This window comes from Bradysia coprophila (genome assembly GCF_014529535.1).
Source record: "Bradysia coprophila strain Holo2 chromosome X unlocalized genomic scaffold, BU_Bcop_v1 contig_79, whole genome shotgun sequence".
Taxonomy (NCBI): Eukaryota; Metazoa; Arthropoda; class Insecta; order Diptera; family Sciaridae; genus Bradysia; species Bradysia coprophila.
Genome location: NW_023503370.1, coordinates 85,468 through 113,368, shown reverse-complemented (window position 1 = coordinate 113,368; position 27,901 = coordinate 85,468). Strand labels below are relative to the sequence as shown.

At 33.6% G+C, this 27,901-nt stretch overlaps 1 protein-coding gene across 4 annotated transcripts in view; it reads right to left on the bottom strand.

The window, feature by feature from the left end:
- LOC119070332 (adenylate cyclase type 9) overlaps positions 1-27,901 on the bottom strand; it is an 85,404-nt gene that overhangs the window by 55,136 nt on the left and 2,367 nt on the right. The window contains exons 1-2 of one of the 4 annotated variants that reach the window (XM_037174605.1): positions 18,047-18,184; positions 8,034-8,308 (exon numbers count right to left, since the gene is read on the bottom strand). The exons of 1 other annotated variant lie outside the window; for it this stretch is intronic. In XM_037174605.1, the coding sequence (XP_037030500.1) occupies positions 8,034-8,042 (9 nt within the window). In that variant the 5' untranslated portion in view covers positions 8,043-8,308; positions 18,047-18,184. Of the gene's footprint in view, positions 1-2,891; positions 3,041-8,033; positions 8,309-18,046; positions 18,185-27,901 lie in introns of those variants that run through there. 2 more of the 4 variants (XM_037174604.1, XM_037174607.1) reach the window with 2 other exon arrangements.

Here is a 27,901-nt window from a genome sequence, read left to right as displayed (position 1 = left end):
CCCCAATCGCCTGAAGCCTTGGCGGTATGACTCTTACGAGGCAATAACTTCTCATTTTCGAAAATGATTAGTAGATTTAATAAAATGAAAAGAGCATCCATAGTTTTTCACATATTTATTATTTGTAATTGCAGATAATTCATCACAAGACAAAAATTAGGTGAGAAGACAACCCTGATTTTTGCCGGTAAAATAAAAATATTTTTTTTTGCTCTGCGCATTAAAACGTTCTCGTATGGAATATTCATTGGTTGAGTATATCAAATAATATGACAAATTAATCCGATAGTTAATGAGTGAATGAAAGGAAGAAAATTGTTAACCCGAAGGATTGTAAAAATAAGAATTTTATGCTGGGTACTTGCCCATACCTGCATTTTAAGGCTTTTAATGTGCACCTCTTATATGCGTTTTGCTTGTGTCGCTACATCGCGCTACTGTTTGAGGCTCTATTCCAGATGCATTCAACCGTGTGTCACTGCCAAATCTTCGCATCGTTGGCAATATTGCAAAGCTTTTATGGTGTGGTGAAGTGGCATCGAGACATTAATGCAGCTCGAAATATGTTGTATCTGGTCATTCATCGCGTCAACGGTAGAAAACCTGATCAACGTTTCAACAAATCCTTCAACTTTGCAAAGTGAGTAAATTCTTTCACAACTTTTTCCAACTTCTTCCACACCTCGCTTATATTTCTGTCTTTGTTTCTATTCATTCAAGGTCGACCCGTGGATACTTAACCCGAAGCAAAAAGCCGAAGCCATACACATGTAGAGACATATTGGCAATTGAAAGACAGAAGAGACAGGAACTCCGACTCCAAAACAAAATCAGTCCCGGCTCGCATCCACCGAAGGTGCAATGCCCAGGACACCAGGGCAGGCGTATTTCATACATCGAATTTACGTTGTAAAATTTATTGTATGAGGCAATAGCTGCTAATTATAATATTAATGAGAGAACATTAAAATCGTAGAGTTATTACATTTACGCGCTTCAATATCGAAAGTCAATTAAAAACGTTAGCGAATGACGCTTAATCAGTGAACATCGGTGCTTTCTGACGCACCTGCATAACAGCTCCACTTCTCCAGTTCAAATAAATTTATTGTTTCTTCCTCCGGCCCAAAATTCAAAGAAACACGTCAATGACGATTCAGCATTTTATTGAATAAATCGAAATTAATCTTTTAGAAACGGCAACCGTAGTCAATAAATTTGCATGAAATCTGTTTAACGTATCATCTAGTGTTTGATATAAAATCTTTTCCTTCATTTGTTCATTTTATTTATTTTTCATGCTACATGAGTCGAAAACCGTACTTTTCGTGTTTCAAGCACTTCTTTCAACGCCCTCAGTAAATCCATTACATAACTCGGGATAAAAATGAAAAGTCTCGTTTTCGTGTGTTTATTGACCTAGGGCTCGCCACGGATCAACAAAATTCACACGAAAGCTCTACTTTTCATCTTTTTATCCCTAGTTATGTAAAATACTATTGTCAAATTAGTGACACATGTGTACGCGCGAGCGAAGCCCAAACGAAAGTACACATCAAGTGTGTATTGGGATATCATGAACGATATTTTACTGTAATATCTGAGAATGTGTTGGTGCACACCAATACACTCTTAGAATATACAGTAAAAAATTACTGTGTAGCTCCAGTGAGCTAAATAACTATTTAAAGAAGCTTCTTGTTGGCATGCATTTTACTGTATAAACATTAACAGATGGCGATTACCCGTTTCTTCGGCTTCTAACTTGTGCCGTAAGGAACGAAATGGTTTCGATAATTCCATGCAGATTACAGATTACACGCACACTCATACTGTTAGAGTCAGTGAAAGCAGGACTGAAGGAGTACCGATAAATGTTTTCATACATTAGCTACATGGTTGCTAGCCGGTTTATTTGTTATTTAATTCCCCGTACGCACTTAAAGTTTTGCTTATTCAGCCGTATTAACACCACAACACGCCATATTCAATTTAAATTAAAAATAATGTTGTGGTTGCGTTGGAAAACAGTTGAATTATTTGCAAGTTTCTCTGGCAAATGATACGCCATAAGATAACACTAAGTAATTGGAAAACAGTTTGGGCGATTAGTTTCCCCAAATCCTCAAATGACCACGAACATGATCATCGAGATAAAACGGTGCAAAGTTGGTACTTCGCTGGTAAAAAAAAAAAGAAGATACAGCAAAAACTACGGACGTCATCAACGGACAGCCTCTAAGCCAAACGACTGCAGCACACCTTTGCGGCTATGGACAACAACTCCAAAACATTAGTACATTTGTTGTGTAAATGAAATTAATTTTGAAGAAGAATGTGAATAACTACCACCGTACCCCAAATCAAACATTAGAAATTGGAGTATGAGAATCATTTTGTACGACAATTGGCGTAATGGTAACAGGTGCATTGATTGTCATCAGCATTTAATTTTCCTAGCTAGTTTAACCATTCGATAATTGTTGTTAAAGTTCAATTGCTGACAGCAGCAATATAATCAATTATTCAATCCAATCAACTGACTAGTTTCTAACTAGCATTTTAGAAATGGCTACAACAACGACGAGCTCAGAATGAACCCAAGATGCTATTGTAGATGACATCCTTGGTTGGACATTTTCGCTGAGGTGACGGAGATAACAACTATCATGCGACTTATTCTTAAATCTTTATAAAGTACACAGGCACCATCAGTTTAATTTTGCAAACAACAAAATTGCATAGACGGCATGACATTGAGAGATTTTCTTAATAAAACAACAAAATTTCAATATTTGGAAAATAGCAGACTCTATTTCGAGAAGCCAGTTTAAGTTACAAAATATTAAAGGAATAAAATACAAGACTGAAAGAAATATACATTAACATACCAATTTTGTGATTAAACTTTCTGTGTTAAGATTAAACTTTTGTGCGAATGTTGTCGTGCATCACATCTAACCTATCATGTTGATCAAAAGAAGCTCTGAATCAAGCAATATACGAATTCACAAAATGTAATCATTCGGGATTCATTTTCCATTTCGGCACATGTTTGGATAAAACATTTAAAATCTATCACAACTCAGGCTGCTATTACGTGCTATGCTATCGTTTGCATGGAAAGTAATGTGTCTTTTAGGGAGCAACAACTTTTATTTCAATGTTCAAAATTAACTTCAAAAATTTAATTCACAGTTCAGCATTCACATAACGGGTAGCGTAAACTCATTTGAATTTGTTACAAATTAAAAAGTGTTTCTGGTACTTTTGTGAAAGTCAAACACTAACTGAAGTCAGTATAGACGAACTAACACTTGAAACAATATTGGTTTTACTGGAAAACAATAACACTACACCTGCACATAAATAATCATCAGTTGAAAATCTGTTTTATTTACAAAGACTTTGATAATTTTGAAAATTATTTATTCATAAAATGGAAAACATATGCCGACAGCCACTTGTAAGTTGATTTGAATAAAATACAAAACACTTCAGTGGATCGAAAGTGGATCGATTTTTACAGAGTTTTGCTCACCTACAAACAGACTAAGTAACACTGAATTAGATAAGATTTTTAACAAAAAAAAAATAATTAAATTTTTAATACCGGTATGCGAGCGTTAAGATAGAGAGGTTAAATCCTTATCTAACATAACTGACCATAAATACCCACAAGTTTGATATTTCGATTTTGCTGAAACAACAACGTAGAACCAATTTTTTTTTTGAAAGGTTGCGTAAAGGACGCACGACTCATTATCTACGAACAAAATTTTATTTAGCATTAGAAATGAATGCAGAACGTAATATAACATAACCTGCAGTTCATTTATAATAAAATTAATAATTGTTGATGGCACGTGCTATCTCCTAACAAAAAAACACGGACTGTGAGAATCGGTTCTCTGAATTGCGTCGAAATGCAATAGACCGAGAGCCTTTTTGAATAAAAGTTTAGTTTCGTTATAATAAACAGATTTAGCTGACAAACCATTAATATCCTTATACATTTTCTTTAGAAATTAATTAAAAGAAATCATTGTAGGAATGGACTCGAACAGAAAGATATTTTTTTCGAGTACGGAAACTCTAAATAAAAATTAGATGGGAAATTATTTACCAGCTGATGGGGATATTTCGTTTGTTGATGTTTTGTTGACATTTAAATTCAAATTTTGGTTAAAGTTATTTACACTCGATAACTCCGTATTTTTGATGTACAATGGATCGTCCATGAAATACTATGCGATGCTTACCTATTGCAATGAAAATACCGGGTCCAATCATTCAGAATGTTATGCACAAGGATTTCCTTACAAAAATGTTGAAAATGTTCACAATAAAAATTTGACATCATTATCAACAACAAAGTGTCAATGACAGTTTTGATTAGTTTTCTTACATTGGTAACCCTTAAAAGTAGTACTTTTTTAAAGCGCTAGAATATTCGAAGATCTTGAGAAGCACTTAGACGTGTATTAAAAATACAAATTAATTTTTTTTCAAGCGATAAAGTACAGTTACAGTGTTTTTTTAATGTGTTCGTTGGATCAAAAATACATTTAGCGACAGGCTCACGGTTTATTGTATTCGGCATACATTTCGTTAATATAATCCGTTTCATTGTAATTTGCCTATTTTGCATCTAACCGTGGATTTACATAGCAACGTAAAAGTGACAGATGCAATGTTTTTTAAATACTGCAACCCGAAATTTCATTCATAAAATTAAAATTATGAATGAAATTTCGAGTTGCCGTATGAGAAAATTTTTGCATCTGTCACTTTTACGTTGCTATGTAAATCCACAGTAACAGTCCAGGCGAATTTCACTAAATTTGATGAGTCAGAGTCTTTAGTGTTTGGTACAATTTAGTGAAATATTTCTGGATATTACGTCGTGCAGACAGTTGACCAAGAAACATGTCTGTGATCGCCAACGATACTTGAAAATTATTAGCATTTATTTGGGTTAGTATCGGACAAATATTTCAGTCGAACACTATAGTACAGAACGTGATGGTTCATTAGCCGCAAGAACACGAATAGAGTCAACAAGTTCTCATATACATATATAATAGAATCAATAAAGTTATTGGGTCTGGGGTTTATATCTCATTTATGAGGCTATTAAGCAGTAGATTTTTTTCGGCAATGCGTCTTTCTACTTCTGCAGGGCTAAGCGCATCTCGTAAATGATTGGACATGTTTCTGCCTCGTTGTTTTATTCCAGGATTTTGCCTAACAAAATATTTTTTAATGGAGCTGGTTACCAATTGGGCTGAATAGCTGTTATTAGACAGATTAAATTTGTCGCGCTTCCTTTCAAAAGAATTTTTTCTGAATTCGAAGGTGCGGGTATGAGTTGACATAGTGTACAGATATTCCTGCAAATTACTTCAGTTCAAATGGATAAATAGATGAAATGAAAATGTTTTTGCAACCAAGTGTATTGATATAATGGGTACATTGTGAATTGAATTTCGAAGATCGTTTCAATGAAGACAATGTCGGTATCTACGGTAGAATAGTGTTAAGTAAACTGTAACTAACAATGTTTCAATGAAAGAATGTGAACGAGAATCGGAAAATCCGATTGTCACACCCATTACATTCTTAGATGATTCACTGGAGCAATTCACCGAAAGCAAATGGCACCAAACGATAACAAAGTTTGAAATTAAATTTGTTTTCTTAATGATAACATTTAAATCGGCTGGCAAATTAGGCCATCAAATAATGAATTATGAGCAAGTACGCACGAAAAATTGACAATTAAAAATGAAACAAGCAAAATTTACAAACGAATTTCGTTTTTATCTAGCACACAAAATACCGATGGAAATGGACCAAACATTTTTAGTACCTAAGTATTTTGTACTTAAGGTCTAGTACAAACATACGATTCTTGAAACATTCTGCAAAAACGTGTGACATGACATATGTATGAAAATGGTCATATCACTTTCACTTAAAACATTTGCACAAATACATTTGCTTCGATTGTATTTCTTGAACGTTTTTGTCATTCAATGCGTGTTCATCTCCAGCTATCTGGGATTTGGACTGTAAGACTATTTTGGATTGGCTGCACGAATTTAACGGCGAAATGACGATATCCCCTCAAAAATGATAACAAACCGAAACAGACGTACAAGATCATACGAAATGTGACGCCACGATTCGATGTTTAATTTGACCGTGTATAGAAGTTACACATTGTTTCAAATATGTGTTTTTTTTGCATGTGGTGTGTGGTTCGTGAACGTCTAATTAATTTTAAATTTTTTTTGTCGTGCGCTGTTTAAACACTTTTTAATGGGGAAATCTTATCTGTCTTTCATTCTTAATTTCGTTGATAAGATTAGAAAATAAAAACACACCAGCGAAATAATTAGTGGATTAATAAGTAACTTAGTAAGCAAAATATTTGTAAGTAGATAGGTACACATAAGCCACTTAGAATGATATTGAACTTGATGATCGTATACTTGAAACTGGAGACTCTTTTTTTGTGAAGGGCATATCATGCTGTTTAATCGTAAGTTCAACGTTATAAGTGGGAACGTTTACCACTGATTCTTTGCCACATAGAGTGACTGGGATACAATTGTTTAGAAACCCTCACTGCGTTCTATTTGATTTTTACAACCATTCACACCGAGCGTTTGCAAAAAATGTGGAGGAGCCGTGTAAACTCTACGAACCACAGAATTCACCATCAGTAAATCAGTTCTGTCCTAAGACGAGTTGAACTTAAATTTGATCGTGTTTCACCAGACAATTTCTCAATACGTAATTTTCTGAGACTGAGACCAAATAAGACTACACTTACCCAATTATATTATGACTATAGGTGTAGGATGCATTACTTTTACATCTACACGCTTCCCACAATCAATTGAACCAAGAATTCAATTATATTTTTGATTTTGTCGATTGGCACCATTGACATACAAGTGGCTAGTTCTCATTATCTGCACAATATACTTTGATTGTGCAAGCAGTTGAAGAAGCCTAGGTAGTGTCAATGAAAATTCTGAAAGGACAGTTTAGCTCACATCTGACTTGATCACAAAGGAAGTAAGCAATTTAGAAGAGTTTTTTTTTGTGTACTTACTGCCTTTGTGATCAAGTCAGATGTGAGTTAAACTGTCCTTTCAGAATTTTCATTGACGCTACCTAGGCTTCTTTAACTGAATGTGGGAATGTGGGAAGTGTGTAGGATGTAAAAGAAAAGTAATGCATCCTACAATCCTGTAGTCATAATATAATTGGGCACCTGTATGTGATGCTTTATGTCAATCGAAACTTAAACAAAATCTAGAAAATCTTTTGGTGTCCCGATCACAAGTTTTCATTTTTAAATTTCAACAACAGAATCTTGACCTATCAAAGTAACACACTTCATCTGTCGGGATCATACTTTTCGATTTTTTGTGCCGATTCAGAAAATTACATTATCTTTGGAGGAAAAAATCTCTTATCGCCGTCATAGTTCATCATATCGCCTATCGTGTTAGTGATCTTGGACTTGATCATTATGTTCATGAGCGTTTTCACTGACGAATGTTTTCCAAACTTTGTCAGCGGTCGAGATTTATTTAAAAAGAAAACTGTATGAGTCATAACACTGCAACGATAATTGTTGCTTGATCCAAGATTATAATTATACAACGAACTGTAGATGTAACGAAAAAGTTTCGTTATTAGATTTCCAGCAGAACTGTCACTGGTTGTACGTAATACGTATCATGATATCAAGGGTAAAATAGTGCTCGATATATTTCAGTATATGATTAAAATTTGAAAATTCAATGGACTCGTGCACAAACAATGTTGACCAAATTTACAGTTCCAAAAGCAAGTCAGAATTAATCATGAAATGTTTCACTTAACAAAAGTAAAAAAAAAATATTTTCGTAATGAACACACGCAGCAATTCAGAAACAGTTTCCATTACGAGAATAATTTTCATCGTGTTAATAACTACAGGTTATTGCTACAATATAAATGTATAAAATTACCTCCGACATAATATTTTTCCAATATTTTCCGCACGCTTTTCAAAAAAAAAAAAAAACGGAACACTTTATGTACACACGGTTGAATTAAGTTTCTTCAATAAAACAATTCAAGATTGTGGATTACTATTTTAAGCACCTCCAGCATATTAAACAGTTCATTGAAATATTAATTTTAGTAAATGTTTCGCTATCTATTTCAAACATAGTTCCATTGTTAATTAAGAAGTGTCGTTGGGTTGAACGGGTATGATCGTCGCAGGATGAATGTGGAGCTCCTGTAAAGCGGATAAAGGAAAAGTTTTCATTAACATTGCCACTGAATTGTACATTCGTTTTGAATTAATATTAGAAATTAAAATAATAAAATATTTTAAAATGAGCGAATTGAATTACCGTTATTTCAGTATAACCTTGGATTATTTATTAGTCCACGTTTGACAAATTAATTATGTTACGGTACAGTTTTCGATGGAAATTCTTTTTTAAAGCGTTAACTAATATTCTATCGCAATGAGTGATTAGATAAAAATGTTCGAGGTGTATAACGGTTGCATTTCCACCAGTTTCAACAGGTAAATAAAATCCCATTACGACTTCGATTTTTTTTTTTATTAAATAGAAAAAAGAAAACCACAAAAGAGTTTCGTTATTTTTTGCATGACTGATTTGAAATTTAACAAATAATATTCAGTTTCAGTTCAGTTTTTTGTTGTTAGTATGTATTGAATTATGATAATTTTTAAATAGTTGAATAATTTTTGTACACATTTCAGTTCAGACTTCAATCGAATATATTTAATTATGTTGTTGTTGGTGGTGGTGTTTCTTTTTTTTAGCAACCGGCCGATTGCAGTTAATTTAACTGTGCATTAGTATGTTACGCAATAATATTTATAATAATATTTTTTTTATGTTTTCTTTATTGAAAGCGAAAAAAAGGCTGCAAAGTGCAACCAGTAAAAAAACGATCTTTTCAAAAAACAAATATTTACAATAAATAAAAATCATCAATTCGCAATGCAAACCTTCTGTAGCAGGTAGCCAATAGAGCCCCAATTAACCAAATTCTTCCTTTCCGAAAATTCGGAGTTCCTTCGGAAACGAACAATAGCGACATCTATTGTTCGTTTTCCGAAGGAATTCCGAATTTTCGGAAAGGAAGAATTTGGTTAATTGGGAGCGCGGTTCCCCAGAAGCCTAATGATCCCAATTTCTTTATAAATGTCTTTGTTTCAGGACCCATGCTACCTAGTGATTCAGAAGCAATAGGTGTGAATAAATAATTATCTTTTAAACAAATGTAATGATTGTGCTTAAATGTTTCGGCATTATCAGCAATCGAACCAGCTTTTTTGGATGACTGATTAACATAAGAAGGGGCTAGGGTGTCTCTAATGGTTACATCCCACAAAATAGGTCTACTGTGACTCCATGGAATTAGAGTCATACCATCCGTTTTTTTTTCGTCATCTCTTGAAATTCCCGGAGGCTGTATAAATTCGGAAACCCTGCAGAAGAAAATGCATGAGAAAAGATTTTGTTAACTTCATCATGTCCAGGAATCCATCCCCCGCTTTTATTGCAAGATAAACCATGTAAGCCATCCTTCTTAACGTTTTTACCACAAAGACATTTATGTTCTTATATTTTTTTAGATTAACGGACTCAAACTGGGGAGCATTTTGTCGACACACGAAAACGAGAATTTTCATTTTGATCCCGAGTTATCTAATGGATTTGACATGCTGAGGGCATCGAAAGTAGTGATTGAAATATGAAAAATATGGTTTTCGACGCATGTAACATTACGTCCTTGTTTGGAGATTTTTATTTTGCCGAGAGGGAGGTTTGTAGCCATAGCCGCAGGGCGCTGCAAGTAAATATAATTACCGACTAAATAAGAGCTACTATACTACAAATATTCGTTTGCAGAACATGGGATACGAGATTAAAAAGTCGAGTTTCGTTAAAATTTTCGGATTCGAGGCGAAGCCGAGGTAAATAGATACAAAAAACGTGACTTTTTACTTATATCCCGAGGTTTACAACGCATTTTACATGTTACTTACAAAGTTTAATAAATTCGAAAAAAAAGATCGATTTTAGACCAGTTAGATTAGAATGTAAATTATTTATTGAAATAATTTTATTAATAGAAACTGAAGTGTTATCTTAAAGTTTGACATCTCAGCTTTCCAATGAAACCATACTCATGAACATAATGCGTTACAAAAAATTTATTTTACACCGTACTCTTCATGTTTCAAGCACTTGATCCGACGCCCTCAGCTTGTAAAATCCATTACGTGACTCGGAATACAAATAAAAAGGCTCGTTTTCGTGTGTTGATTGACCTCGGCTTCGCCTCGGAACAACACGAAAAATCTTCTTATCATCTTTTTATCACTGTAGATAGAATTTGCCAAAATTTACCATAATATGTAGACATATTCGAGTGTTGGTGAATCTGAGTAATTTAATGGGTTACTTCTAATATCAGTTAGACTTTACTTTTGTACATCGAAAAACTTGATTTTCTTAAACATAAAGACAGCAGTGTTGTTGTTAAACCAGTGCTAAGGACGGCTATCATTTGTTATCGACAACGACTGCATGATTAAACGTCAATCTCTGACTAATGCGGTGTTATTTGGTGAAAACCTAGTTCAAAACAAATGAAGTAGGAGATTTGAAATCAATCACTTGAAAATAGTTAGATCAAATGAAGTAATAGATTCGATAGCAAATCTGATGTTTCGCTTCCAGGCTGTGCTGAAAGGTTGAACATTTAGATGTAAAATGTTTCAGACGGATTGTTAAATTTTATTAATTATTTTTTTACTCTCCGCACTTCCAAAACAATTCCAAAATAGAGCACTTTTTATACGTCCAACCTGGACATTGTAACTTGTAATACATAATTCAAACTATTATGGTTCATATAATTCTTATTATCATCGCCTAGCTTGCGCAATAAATAACACTTTTACCTAAAAAGAACTACACTCATGACCCATTTTATGGTAACGCCTTAGCATTCCTCTGATATGCAGCAACTGAGAAATCCGAAAATACGCAACATTTTTATTTTATTGAGATTTTTCGATCATTAATTTAATACCAAAATTTGGTGACCTATACTGGTGTGTGACTATGAAGGGTAGGTACAGTACTTTTAATATGAATTTCCACATTTTCATTCTTGGTGAAAAAAACATCCAGTCAAATTTTTGTTTAACAATTTAATGGAGCATATATGCACTCTTTCCTCGTTGTATGACAATTACAAAAAATTCCAAAGAGGACAACAACCATTCGAACTGTCAATAATTTCAAACTAAAACACCATCGATTAAGGAACGTTCCGAGAAAACAACAATGGAAATCTTCATGCATAACAGCGAGTCTAGCTGTGAGTATTTATTGCATATAAAATATGGTGATCAAAACAAGAATGAAAAAAAAAAAAAACGGTTCGTGCTAATGTTTCTGATGAAGAACATATGAAACACTTTTATTGCTTTTGTTTTTAAATCATTCCACCGAACAAAATAATATTTCGAACTACTTTAGTAAGAAGAAAACTTTAATTTTTTCGATTTGTAAGAGCACTTTTGTTAGGTATGTATACTCGGTGATAGATTAAGCTTTCCAATGCCATTGAACACGGACGAAAATCATAATTATATTCAATATAGAAAACTTACTGTTACAGTCTGATAACAATCGTACTTATAATATTTTCTAAAAAGTTTAAATTTCTAAGAAAAATCGCGGCTAATATTCCGTACAACAACATAGGCTATTCGAAGGTGGACGGTAGCATTTTGTGTTAAGTGAATTTTCTCCAGCCGTTTTTCTACTCATACAAACAAAAGTGCTTATACTTGTTTATTCGAGTGAAATGGTTAGCGCGTGGTAGTTTTGTTTTTATAAATAGACCAGCTGGTGAAAATTCACGTCTAAATTTCACTGACTTTTCCTGTAACATTTATTTGTGTCGAACTGCAGTGTAATGGATTTTGTAGTTTGTTAAAAAGTCTTCTTATTGGTAGGTGAGTCTAAACTGAGGTACTGACTTCAACCATTTTCCTGTGATGAAAATCTTTCCTTAATTGGCATTACGTAACTTAAATGAAAGAAAGACTCTGCCCAGTGTGGGACCTATATTGTAGGTCTACTTCTTCAAGAGAAATTTAAATAGGTGGCGGATGTTAAATTAAACAAAAATCGTGTATAATGCAAACTGATATCCTCGTTTCGACAAACACTAGAACTTATTTATGCGACGTAATAATAATTAAAATGGTCGGTATGTTTTCACTAATATATATACGGTGTCGTCCTAACGTATACTTATATTTTGATACAACGATAAAGTTTTGTTAGGTGCGTTTACATTATTCAACCAATTACACCCTTTTCAAAGGTAAAGATTCTATAGAAACTTATAAAGAATATGAAGTGAAAATGTAATTTGATAATTAGAGATGATTTTGTGCTTTCTTCATTATCGTTCATTCCGCATGATGGGTATCTGAGATGGTTTTACGTAAGGGATCAATAGTTCAATTTGAAGGATTTTGATTCTGTAGCAGAAAATTAACTTCGTTCCATCAATCGAAATTAATACGATGTGAATGTATTACGTATTACGCACACAAAATGATATCCGTTCGTTTGAAGATGCGTACAAGATGATTAAAAAAGATAATTCACATAGAATTAATTGCGTAAGTTACACCGCCCCCATGCGTGCCGTAGATTGACGTGAATGAAGGCTTTTTTTTGTCGTTCGATATGGGAAAATTTAATTCAAATTTTGTTATCCAAGGTAAGTTCAATCGAATGCTTAAATAGTTAAAGCCAGATTATAGATTTCTACAGAGCCCTTGGAGTAATTGAGGGGTGAATAAATGAATTTTTGGATAGTCGTAGTGTATACATACAGTGCTGTATGTCTTACAGCCACCAAGTGCTAAATTTCAATTCTAAATATAGTTCGAGATGAATCATGTCGATATTACTAGCATGGTCGGACGTCATTCAAGATGTCAAGTTTAGAGCCAGAGACCGGTATTCTAAAGAGCTTTCATATCATGTTCATGTTCACCGATAAATGGTCCAACTCGTTTTGAACACTTTACCGTTATTAACTCAATTTTGACCAATATTGGAAAAATCTACCAGTAATTCCATTAAACATAATGGTAAACCTAAAGAAAACAACGTCCGAATATTACCAGTACACTGTAGGAGAAAAACCTGACTTTGAAGATCAGATGAAAACTCGGTAGACAATCTCCACTTAGCGATGGCTTTGAGTAAAAGGGGACGAATGTACATCAGTGTTAGATAGTTAAACTATTGGTTATTGTTTTGTCATATGTTCCGGATTCAAATGAAATGAATTGAGTAAGAAAATCAATTTTCGAAAGTACCGGTAAACAAATTTGATAAATCAATTATGTCATAAATCAAACGGTTTTAAAGCATTCGCACTCATTGCATAATAATTTTACACATTAGGCAATTTGAAATGAAAATAAAACTTGTGCGACAATCATGATAAAACATACACAGACTAATCAACAGTTCATTAATATAAATGAGTCTACTACCCATAAAGACACTGAATAAATGCCTCATTACATTAATGAAAAAAAAGAACTAGAGAAAAAAAACGGCCACGAAATGGTCACTTAATGTTATGATAAAAAGGTAAAACTAAAAATTGTCTGCACGACGCTATGTCATTTCATTTCGAGTACTTGAATGAATTTTTGTTCGAGTGAACATAAAATTGTCATAAATGCGTTTAACGTCCGTGTATAACTAATTATGATTTGCTTTTCAAGCACTACCCCCTACAGCAAATTTATATTGGATTACTCTAAAAGGCAATATATCAACGTAGGTTTGTAGAATGAACCAATTCATGAAATGCAAACAAGAAAACCAACGAGAAAAGTGAAGAAAATGTTAGCACAATTTTTAATTCCGATGCCATGTTCTCAATAAATTCATGGTTCCATTATGCATGTAGATTTATACTTTGTCAACTAAATTAGAAGACTGAAAATGATATCCGGAAATTCTTTTGGTAAATGATACGACTGTGATGTTATTGTATAACAAAGTGATAAAACGAGATGTGTTGAAGGGTTGGATCTGTTTGACAGTATACACAGAATACTAGAAAAACAATTTGCTAATCGCCACTTTACATACCATTCAAATTGCCGTACAAAACAACTGAAATCAATTGCATTTCCAAGAATTTCGTTTGGAATTCGTTATATTGACCGTATAACATTGTATACCCGTTGATTGCAATGTTTTCATCTGTCTCAGTGTTCGTTTCTCTAACATACGTCTATGCATAAAAGTTTCAACTTTTTTGCTCAGAGTCTACTAAAAATATACAAAGTCATCAATTTGTTTTGGTTCCATCCCAACTAAAGCTCCGCAAATTTTACGGGAAACCATAAACCATGTTGATATTAACAAAGAATTTTCGCATGAATAGATGAAAGGAAAGTAAAAATTAATAATTTATCTCCATCTTCAATCATACCAGTACATCCGGAGCCGGTATATCTCACTATAATAATCAATTTTTTTACTTCACTATTTAATAACAGAGTGAACGTTGTCTATTAACCTTTCGGTTCATTTAGTTTGAACTTGAATTTTTAATATGAATTTGTTTGATGATTTACACCCAAGATCATGATGATGTGAGTCCGACATTTAACTCAGCAAAATGATTGTTTTTAACTGGAAAAGCGACGACGACATTTTGTTGTAAATATGCTGTCCACATTTAAAAAAAAAGAAATAATATTTATTATAGTAGTAGGGTCCGTTTTGCCGTTCATTCTGCACACTTTGCGTGTTAGTTGTGATTTTATTACATAAAGTCATAAATTAAGACTAATTGATATTAAAGAGGTCATTCGCCTCTGAATCGAAATCTGACATGTAAAACGGCAGAGAATGAAATGTTTATTAAATATTGTACCGTTTGATGGATGAAATTCTATTCTCTAATGTGATTAGCGACACTTTTTTTGGTTGTTCTGTTGTTGCTTACCGCAATAAAATGTCGTCCCTCAGCCTACGTGCGATAACTACACCGCTTAACATGCCGTTAGAGAAAGAGATAGAGATAGATACAATACCGCCTGTCCATCTTAGTGAATTAGTTTTTATGTAACTTAATTTCAAACGGATGAGCGTTTACTATCTATAGGTGTAGGTATACAGACCGTACATATCCGAGTGTTGTGTCGTGTTTAATAACATCGGAGAAGGCATGCGAATGTGCATTTATATTCAAATATTCCTATGTCATTTTATGCATGATATTTCGTCTGAAGGAAGTTATATATAAATGTGCTGAACCAGTTTACGCACATACTTAATGCAATGGCTGTCTTGAATTCAATTGTGTAACGAACAATACTCACTTTTATGTACGTATATATAGAAAAATTTGCCGTCGGGATGCTGTGGGTGTTTTACAATGAATATATAAGTCGGTTGGATAATACGAATTCAACAGGTTTTCCTTACATTTTTTTTAAATCTTTTTTTTACTTAAAACATTATCATATAGAGATGATTTTTATGGAAACTTGCTGTATTGTGTGCGTGTGTACAACATTGTACATACACTCAGTGACAACTTCTAAAAAGAAGAATGAACAAGTACGACTCGCAATTGTTTCAGACTGTTACGGACAGATTTTAAATTAATTTTCCATTGTCATTACGCGAAAAGATTGCCGGTATTTTTTCTGTCTTTCTTTAATGATACGTTCACAACGTTAAGGATTAACGATTATATGGTATAAGCTCTTGATGTATATTTGCATATAATCGTTTATTTAGCTGAAAATGTGTTTATAAATCTCGGGCACAAATGCAAATTGGTGAATGAAATTATATTTGTGGATGGAATAAATTGTACAATGACAGTGTGTGATATACTATGATTTTTAGATTCATTTACATGATCAGCATATCACTTCAGTATAATGTCTTGCAGCTGACATATAATATATAAATGGGAACAATCATAACACGTTTGACCCAAATACATTAACAGATTTGTTCGATAATAGTCACTAATAAGCACTCTGGTCTATTTGCGATGTTATTACTAAACCAATATTCAAATTTCAGATTTCGAACAGAGTTTTCAGCGTTTTAACAAATCAGAAATTTTGTGATACCAGGATCATGACTTTGCGAACCAGCACTGTAAATAATATGGTAGTAAAGAACAGGCTGACACTAAATAATTCTTAAAGATTGCTGTTGACATCTGTTTAGAACTGTTCCGAATAGATAGTTTCCGTCTACAATTATATCGCCACTTTCATTATATGCTACACAAGCATTTGACGGAAATCATATGTTTCTGTTTATTTCAAATACTTGGCTGTATCAGCTTTGACATCGGGGAGAGGACTGGAGACCTAATTTAGATTAGGTTTCCACTCGCACGGGTCATAAATCTATCATAGCATGCAAGCAATATATGGTATAAGCCTGGTATATCAAGAGATGATGGTAAAAGACCAGATGCTTTGACTTTGATATTGATACCATGGAGTCATGGTAGGTCTCCCTTGTGGGATGTATTTCATCGAAGAAAGCACGCTCAGCTGCTGAAAAAGCAGAGAGACAAAAGGTCCAGAAACAAAGAAATTTGTTGATCAATTAGGTTCTTTGATGAAGAGAGTAACTGGTGAAGTTAAATCAAAGGAATTTCTTTTACAACGGATTTCGATCGCGATACAACGTGGAAACACAGCTTGCATTTTGGGTAAATTGGGGAAGAATAAGATAGATGACTTTTATTTATTGTAATTTTATTTTTTTAAAGAAAAGATCGATTTTTCACTGGCTGCGTCATTATTGTGAGCAGTCTTTTTTTCCGCTCAATAAATTTATCTAATAGCAATGCAAGCAATGCTTGTAGAACAATTATCATTTTAAAAAAACATTTTCAATGACAGAACACTCAGAACACACCTGATTCATTTTCACAAAGTGAGTGTCTGTTAGTGAAAATACACTAGCGGAATTTTGAAAACCGACGCCTTTTCTGTTTCGTGGTTTTCTGTTTTTTTTTGTGAATTTTACATGTATTTTTATATGGAGAAAACAGAAACTCAAGTAAAACACAGAGCAGAAAATTGAGCGGTTTTGTATCGAACCGCTTGTTGCTGAACTTAAAGTTCGAAACAGGTCAGGTCAACCTGAAAAAAAAAACATGAACCTGTTTTGTTGACCTAAATCTGATGTAATTGATTTTGACTTGACCTAAAACCAGCATTTGGTAATTAAGTCAAAACCCTGAATTAAGGAACCAAGGAATATTGTATGAAAATTTCAGGTTACCTGAAGCCTGACCTTGAAAATTGAAAAGTTGAGACATTTTTACCTGAACCTGGGTTTTCGCGGTCAACCGCGTTCAACCTGTTCCGAACTTTAGCTGAGCTGAAGTAATGTAGTGAAGTAATCAAAATGTATTGCTTTTTAAACAAAATCGTCTTCTAGAACATCGTAATTGTTCGCGTTTTCGCTTATAGGTGTAAACCCACGCTTACATTAAATATTTTTTTTATCGAAAAATGATCAAGTCAAAGTGTAGAAATTTCAGTCCGAATAGCAAACACGGGGAATTAAAAACTTTCCATTCGATGAAAGGTCTCATCATCTCAGAAAAAAATAATTTCCGATGCTGTAGCATGCAGCTGACGCTGACATCTGTTTAAATGCAATTTCCGACCAAATGCAAAGACACAAAATGACTCACAACAAGACTCAATTAGAGCCAAAAAATGCCATAGAAAATGTTTTATCATTTCGTTTTATTTCAAAACTATTCGATTTAATTTGCGTCATTTGTGCGCATACAAAATTACACACATGATTTAACTAACCGTACAATTCATTCATCAAATAATATAAATTTCGTATCAAAACAAATTACTCACTTCCCAACAGTATAATCCAGCAAAACAATAAATTTTATGTTTTAACCACATATTTGCACTCAAAAGTCATACAACCAAACGAACCGAAAATCGAAACAGCTAAATAGAGAAAATCCCACACAGAAATGACCAAACGATGTTTTTTCTGTTTTTTTTTTCATCCCATATGTTTGACTGTGGCATGTTATACCAGGCAACGTAAATAATTAATTTAGAATCGTTTTTGTATGATCAATGAGCCTTGATCATGCATAATACGTGTATGCCGAAAGAAATAATAAAAAAAAATGCTTCTGTCGATGCAATCGAACAATGTGATCTTTTATAGCGTCATTACATTTACAATTACATTAAAATGCAACAATCAAAATAGGGTTTTCAATTGAGCGTTTATCTACGTGTATGGTTTTTCTCGTCGAAATCGAACATGCTATAATTAGAACTCCTTAATTATGTTATTAAAGAGTTTTCTGGTCGATTATCAATCGGCGTGCATTGCACACCACAACAAATGAGGTTATGCACCTATATTGTATACTCTGTTAGATACACGAGAGGAAAAAATAGAATATCAGCCTTTGACTCATCCAATGTAATTGCTGCAAACAGTGGCGACGAGATATTTTTTTTTATTACCGAACAATTACGTCCACCGTTCTGCATGCATTTTCTATACTTTTAATATACATTATACACATACACCATATCGACGGAGTTGTTATAATAAAATAGCGTAATTTTGTCGCGTATCGATTAAATCTAAATGGAAGAGAACCAAGTAGATTCTGAGCTGACCACACCGCAAAAATCCTCTTCAAAACTTAATCTTTTGTAATGTAATCCGATAACAATCTGTCGTTTCAAAGTCTCATTTATTCACCAATATAAACGTTGTTGGCTGATTTAATTAATTTTATGTCTGCGACATACAAAAGTGCTTTAAAACATTCTGCTCTTGCGAGAACGACATTCGACATTCAACGGTATATTAAGAAATTGGTTGGATTTTTCACGGTGTTCTTTTGTGTTAGAAAATCGTAAAAGCCAAGTCAAACAATCAATTCGATGTTTATTGGGTGTCGTTTAATCGTTTAAGTGTAATATCCTACAGTAGATAACGATGCATCAAAGTCATAGCGAATTATATAAAATGTTATTTTTAGATCACATTGGACCCGTGCCGTATAGTAAAATTGTTATATGAGCCAAGCTTTTTATGATTTTAATTTTTTTTTCTATTTTTGTCGAAAGTTGAGCGTTCTGTTGACAAAGCGTTTCGTGTGGTAAGATTAAAATTATGTAAATCGGTTGATATCATGCCTATATCTTCATTTGTCAGCATTGTTTGTCAGACAAATTCAATCCTTTGACCGTTTAGGATTGCTATGAAGCTAATTAGCTTGAGCTTTGCGTTGGAATGCCAAAATTTGACTCTTTTATTATTTTGTAATTAAATGTATCTTGTCTAATTCGTCGGTTCGAAACAATTATCTTACTCAACCAAAAATAATTTAAAAAAATCAAATTTGACAAATTAATTGCTTTAGCTTTTTTATATATAGAATGTTGAACTACAAATTTTCCATGCACTAACATAAGAAAATTTGCCATAAATTCGCGTCAGATTATATTCTCTGCTAGACAGGATTCCCAAAGCCTTCTTTTATTGTGACCTAGTCGTCCACTTGTTAGAGTAGACAATTTTCACAGAATTTTCAAAGTCAACATGACAAACAAATTTCAAGACATGACGGAAATATATCTTTTGTTGCAAAAAATTGCAAGAAATGTTTGGTAATTGTTGGTAATTGTTGGTACCAGATTACTAATGTCACTACTGATTCACTACAACAAATATAGTTAATCTAAGACAGTTCCGAATGAGTTTTTTTAAGGTCGAAAGCAAGGGGTTATGTTAAGCCTTTTTCATCAAGCAATCTGCGTAACATACTTATATAAAAAAGCTTAAACTTATTAATTATGTGTGGCGTACAACAACCAAAAATCAAAGCCCACTCTAAAATGGCGGCGACAAAGAAGTATCACAATCTTATAGGTGACGTGAAATAATGAAACTATATGTGGGGAGGTTTGGTCGATGGTCATTTCTCACTGAGGTGTACACGAACTCACACATTTTCGTACAATTTCAGCCGATTGAACGTGAAACAGATTGATAAAACAAACGCCACAAGTGCCTTTCGTGGATTAACATTCCAACTTTCGAATATTGTGACACATTCCGCAAAATTTCTAAAAATTCCGGCCATTATTGACATGTTGGATGCCTGCCACAGAGTGTATGAAAGGAACAATGATGTGACGATTGGTCGGTATTGATTTTGGTGAAACATTTTTTTATTCTAATTCTTTTTGTCTTTTTTTTTGCTTATGGTAATAATGTCTAGTTGGTTATGTTATTGGGGTTACTGCTGTTTATTGAACTTTAAACTGAATAATATTTTTAAAAAAAGAAAGAAAATTGCTAGTCATCTTAAACGAAATAGTGTCTGCGCTGCATGCATTTTAATTATATCGATTGTGAAGTGAAGAAAATTTTGGTATTCCTGCTGAAGAATAATTGAATGACTCGGTCCATTTAAGAGATAAGACAAAAAAATTTGTTCGAGTTAAAGCAAAATCTCTTCCAGTTCCAAATAACTCAATTAAATTATAACAAATTGATGAGGCAATTGTCTTGTTTTACGCATTAATTAAAACCATCGCTGTAAAGAGTGCCATAAATATGATTAAAAGAAAACTTGCGTCACACTCTGTGCAGTAAACACAGCATCAATCGAGGAGCAAACAATTAGTGTCAATTGATTCACTGTGGGAGAGCCATAATACACAAAGTTCATTCAAATGACTAAAAATCAAAATTTGTCGTTTACGTATGATGATGATGATGTGGTTACGTTATTTGAGTGTCAATGTATAGGGGCATTTCATGACTGCTAATATGTGTGTAATGAAGTCGAAACAGCAGATAGATGTTTATATAATAAAAACAATCCACCATGGGATGTATTATTACGTCTGTTCTGTGTAATTAACAACCGAGGACGAAAGTGTAATGCGAAAGAAATAAAACACGTTCACATCGAATGGCCCGTACCTACCTATATACTTAATCAACCAAATCGAACGAATAGAGAGTGAAATGGAAAATTATGATTGATTACAAATTAATGTGTTGATGGTAAAATATTCAAGGTTGGCGCAGTTGATTTGTAAATGAATTGAAATGTGTTCTCAGATAATAATATTTCGATTAGACTTTACTTTTATAACAAAAAAAAGTGAAATGAAATGAAAAATGAGGCAATTTTTTCGCTGTCGTTGCGTAGAGAAAACTCCAACGTTAAAAAAAACACGCCAAAACTTTAGGTCGTACGCATACATATGAACAACCAGAAACCCCACGGCCATGTAATTTATCGAATAAAGCTTTACAATAGGCGATAAAATGGAAATTGATTTAATTGGCTCCATATTAAATAACGAAATTCTCAAAATTCAAAATTGGATCGATGATAGAAGTATAATTGAGAGTTAGCACCAAATCCGTTTGATGAATGTATAGCACAGCAAGTGGGAAACGTTTTAAAAATTAATATTTTAATCAAAGTTTTACAAAAATGCCTAATCTCCGGTTCATCATTAAAAGACTCTACATAAAAGCCAAAAATATATCTCTCTAAATGGGCGACAAGTTTCGTGCTTTAAATTGTCCCAGTAGCGATGTTTTAGGGTGAAATTTATGTAAGAAAATAAAGATATAAAACGGTACACGACAATAATGACGAAATGTAGTTATTTAGTGGTATCGTGTTGATGGTGAAAGACATTACATGCCAGTTATCTTCATGCTTTAATTTATTATTGCGATCGATTTCTTGAGAACTTATGCCTGTTCTGAAAGTCGATTAAAGCAACTTCGCGACAAATTTTGATTTCTTTCGTTTGACAAAAAAAAAATGTTTTTTTCAACCGTTTGAAGGATTGTTGCACTTGAAAGTAGGTCAAAATCCTTTCGCTGAACGAACTTATGTCGAAAAGAGTTCTTTTCCTTCAAATTACAGTCATTATAAAACAGCTTAAGCCAAACGTAAATAGAATGTAGTTCACCGAAAGAACGAACTGCTGGGCTCTTTCATTATATATCAGTGCCATACTAACAACGTAGCATATAACTCAAACCAAGTTTCAACATTGGCAATGTTACATTGCAAATACGGTGTTCTTTAAGCTCAACTACTTTTATTTGCAATCCTTGGAATTACTGACAAGTGAATAACCCCCCCGAGACGTATATCTTCACAGACACAAAATACCTGAGTTCAAAAATGTGGTGGATGTTGAGATGTGAAATTTAAGGAATTTAGAGGGTGTTTGTTTACACCAACCCACGCTCCGTTTCTGTTAAATCCACAAGACCATGCAAATAAATTCGAAGATTCCGATTTATAGTCAAGGCATTTGTTCAACGATAGAGAAAAAAAAAGCTTCACTCAGCTGAAAGTCGCTATAATTCACTGAAAACGTATACCTGCCACGGTGGTTGAATATTTTCGTGTTCCAGGAAATGTGGAATTAGCTTAATTTTACTAAATGTGTGCAAATCTAAGCTACGCCATTGCAACAACAACTAAGAATATTGTTATCAGCTTCGATTTAGTTCGCATTTTAATTTGATTCACAGTAAACGAAAAATTCCGCGTCCATTTAAACGTAATTTTAAATCCCTTTATTTGGCTGACTGTCGAACATGATTTGAACACGGGGTAAGGAAATAAGCTCTTGATCAGGGAACAATTGAAATCGACGTATATTTTATTCAGCCAATTATATTGATGAGCCAATTAATTGGTTGTTTTGAATTTTTACACAAAAAATTCTGTCTGAACGAACGCGAAAAACTGTGATTGAAAGGACGTACCGTTAAGTACATTTATCGATAATACCCAAAGTTCTCAAAGTGAACGTCACATCAAGTGTTAAACTTTGCAAAATCTCATTGGCAATTTATTAGACTTCGCTTTATATCGAATTGGTTTGTTTGGTTATGCTTTGTTTGTCTGTTCATTTTCATTTCAAATAAAAACTTATTTTTAAAGCGACCACCACTCATTTATCAAATACATCAAAAACATTTTCGGTTTTCTGTTGTGGCAAATGTGGATTCAGTCTTTGAATATATATAAAGATACTGAAGGGGGGGACACACAACAGAGAAATGATAACTGTCTTGAATTTAAGTTGTAATTGAAAAGGATATGCTTCTCGATTGAAGCTTTTACCCGCCACACAAAAGCCCACGTTGACCTCAAACATTGATTTTCCTCATCAAATATACGAAATATTAATGTCTTGTTTTTCTTTGTGATTGTGCGTCTCTATATTTCGTATAATGTCAATTTTTGTGAGTGGTAAAGATAATGAACAGAACCATAAATACCTATTTGCAATGTCTTCACAGAAGAAGAAAAGCAAGAAGTTATTAATGACTTGTTTATTCAAAGTCAAAAAGTTCAATGTTTTTTTTTTGGTCTTGCTTCTTTTCTCCCCGCCTTCTTGTGTTTGTGTATTAATACATGCCATCATTCGAATCCCTTTTTGGCATTACGTTAAATTCAATCTGTTAACTGGAGTGATTCGCATTTAAGTAAAATATTTTATAACCGCGCGTCAGACAAAAGTTTAATTCATCGTAGGTGCTATTGGTATCGGGTGCAAATAGTCTGTAATTGTTATTTGCACTGCACCGGGTGCCAATAGACATTTTATTCTATTTGCACCGGTTCCAATAGACATTTTATACTACTTTCACTTGCACCGGGTGCCAATAGTCACTTCGTTAATTTCTGCGTATATCTTCAAGTGATATACAAAAATTCACGAAATTTAAAATGTTTCATCTTTAAAAATTATTTTTTCAACGGAAAGATTTATTGAGTCAGATGAAGGGATTTAACGGGAAAAAAACTTGGATATTATTAAAAGTGTCTTTTATGGGTGTAAATTATTGACGTGTGGATGGTTTGGTTGTTTTGTAGTGTGGCGTGTTATACACATTGACAGTGATTCATTGATTTTTAGTATAATATAAATTTCCAAACAGGATTTAATGGGTATCCATACACACAATTGCGAAATGTATATTATTCATAAACTATGCTTCTTGGCGGCTTGTTCGGTGTCTCATTTCGCCATTTATCTTTTTATGATTGCAAACAAAAATTAAATTTTGGAGTCATAAATAAACAAAACTTATTTATGGTTTTACATTTTTCTTTTCCGTTTATTATTTGCGAACCATGAAAAGTTAAAACTACAAATTTACTTTTGATGGAATAAAACCAATTTTATGGTCAAACTTCATAGCGCACTTTATTCGTAATTTCGTATAAAGAAATGAATTTCCTTTTCCCTGAATCTATTAAAACAAGTACGATATACAAGACGAACGTTTGTCTGTAGAAAACTAAATCTTATTCCCCTTTCATTTCTGTTTATCTGTACGATCTGTACTTCCAAACCAACTTAAATGACTACCGACATCCAATTTTTCTACTTCTTGCACTTGTTAAAAACACTTTTCGCTAATAAACATTGATAGCAAAATAATTACAAAAACGATGGATTCAATAAAATTTCCGTCGACACTTCCGTTCATAAGTAATTTGTTTAAAAACTTTTTTTCAGCACAGAAACGGATATAGCTCTGAATTTTGTTTTTCCATCCCTCGACTGATGCAACACGAGTAGAAAAACGTCACAGAAGCAGAAAATAAAAAAAGTTTCGCGAACAGATTAAAGTCGAAAACATCGACCCGGTACAGCTTCTTTGAAACTTGAATTATATTTTTTTTTTCAACTTTGTCTGGTGCTTGCTGTTCGTTTATGTACATGTTAAATCGGTAAAGGTTGGTTATCGTTTAAAATTTACGGATTGTGAGAACTAAATGATTGAAACTTTTCTAATTATGTAGGCCCTCGTGGGCTCTCCATTTTTAACTGACTTCTGACTCGCTTCACTCAAAATTCTCAGAAAAATCAAATCTGTAGGTGTCGGCTATTGTCACGTTCTTGATTCAACAGTGCATTTTTATTCGATGAAGGCCACTCTAATTATCCATGAAAAAAAAGACTGTTAAATCTGAAAACTACCGACAACCGGATCTTGATAAGGTGGATGCAGAAGAACTATGGTGTAGACAGTTTGGTGCTTTACCAGAGGAGTCGATTCGAAATATCCAACATTCATGGGAAGCATTTGAAATCGAAGAGAAAATTATCAACATTCAAAATTCTCTGAACAATGAAATTGACAAAGCAAGATTCTTGGCAAATTCGTTTAAAGAAACAGGTGCTTGGTTAGAAGCTCTTCCTTCCCCACAACTGGGAACACGCATGAGCAACGACGAATTTCGGATTTCTGTTTCGTTGCGGCTCGATTTGGCTATTGTACAGCCGCACAAATGTGTCTGGGGTTCTAAGGTGGATAAATTCGGAAGACATGGACTGTCATGCACAAAGGCTGCCGGTACGAAACCCAGACACGAATTGGCCAACAATTTAATCCAACGATCATTAAAATCAGCGGAAGTACCATGTGTACGTGAACCACCAGGGTGTTCTAGATCCGATGGAAAAAAGCCAGACGGCTTTACTCTTGTTCCATGGGAAAAAGGAAAATCTCTTTTATGGGACTTTACATGTGCAGATACATTCGCGAGATCATACGTTCAACGAAATTCACGCACACCAGGCTATGCCGCAAGACCAACTGAAAATGAAAAATATGAAAAGTACGATAATCTGATGGATCAATTCATTTTTGTCCCGGTCGCAACGGAAACATCAGGCATTTTTGGTTCGGCAGGTCTTGCATTGTTAAAGAAGATTGGAAGCAAGATATCAATTATAACACAAGAAAAACGAGCAACAAGTTATCTATCACGTTGCTATACAACGTGGAAACGCAGCATCCGTTATGGGAACACTGCCGCTGTCCAAAAATCTCGGCGAAATATTTTATTTATCAAAAATTGTAATTTATGAATGACTCCTAATATACTTAAATCTTACAATTTGTAGAGAAATTAGTAGTTTAAATAGAAATAATCAATCTTTAAAACAACCATTAAACAAATCCTAAAATTCATTTCCTTCTAGTGCTTTGATGAAAGTTACATCATTTCCCATCCTCGTCAACTGACAAAACGTTTATTTACCTTATACCTTGACGGAACTATTCATCTTTATTTAGCAGAATTCATATCGTGAAAATGGAAATTCAAGACAGCTAATTGTCTTCTTACTAGAAATTTGTCTTTAAAATTTTTTTTAATGCACACACACTAAAGGTATGTATAGCAAGTAGCAAGAACGTTTTGTTATTTATCTCCATAAAAATGTATGAAAGTTCAAACATCTACACAAATCTACCGTAGGCATAAACGTATTTATATTCAAATGCGTCCAGATACATCCCTATTCTATAAATTCGCTTTGTGACTGCGAAATTTAGAATTCGTTGTCGTATACGTTCGTTGTGTGCTGTGCATGTTAAAATAATGTTGATGTTCCTTGTTTATTTACTGTTTTATTAGAAATGACACGTAGACGACAAGTATAACGTTTATGAGTATAGCTCCTTTTATAATGTCACGCAGTTTATCATTTTATGGGAAAAAGGTATACGAAAATTTTTGATGTCGTCAAACAAACAGGGTTAAATGTACCAAACAATAACAACATTTTGATTTCGAATAAATAAGGCAATGGGATCAATTTTTATACATATGGCATGTCGGTTTATGTTGCGATTTTTTTTTTAAATATATTGTGTACTTGTTTCGACAGAGAGTCACTTTTACGATTTCTGCCATGAGGCATAACTTTATTAAAATACCGCCAAGACTGCTTCGATATTTTATTTCATATTTCCGTTATATTTTCTTAAGCCATTCTCACAGTTTGAATTATTAGTTAAGGACAGACAAAAAATCCATAAATTAGGATTGAATGTTTTTAATCGGGGAGTGACACACTTTTCCAATTAGTCCATTTTAATTTATAAATATTAGTGTAAGAAATGCGTCATCCCTCGTATTTAATATAGAACATCAACAATGTTATCACCAATGTTTACAGTCACGGCTATTTTGTAAATTTATCTTATTGTTTAAATCGGCGTGCAGAGAGAAGGGGCGAAAAACTTAACTTTAACGTTTACAGATAATTAATATGTAATAATAGCGAAACGTGTTTGATCAGGGCTGGACGGTTCAGCGGGCGTCATGATTTGAATTGAATAATAAAACGAAGTTTAGGCAAGGCATTCCATGACATTTCTCGCTCCTAGTAGACCTACTGTACCTAGTCGTACGGATAGTAAGTAGTCCGAAAGTCAGGACCGAAATAGGTTTCTGAGGAGGATTGGGCATCTCGTCTATGGATACAAAATCTTACACTCTAAAGGTGCAAAATAAAGGGAGTAAGCAGTTCGGAACTGCTTGAAGTAACGGGAAGGTAAAACGCTCATGTCTTCTTCTTCTCATGTAATATGTATAAAAGGATGCTACTTGTATCGACACATTGGTCAAAAGTAATCGACATCAATCAGCATTAAATACAAAACCAGACGACCAACAATTCACTACTAGTGGGTGGGTCAGGTCCCTTGACTGAATGATTTCCTCGATGAATTTTTGCGATTGTTACAAAAATATCATAAAATATCATTCTCGTGCGATAGTAACCCTAAATATTCGTAACTTGACAGTTGCATGTATAAAATCCCATAAGAACTGTCAAGTTACGAATTTTTAAAGTTACGAAAATACG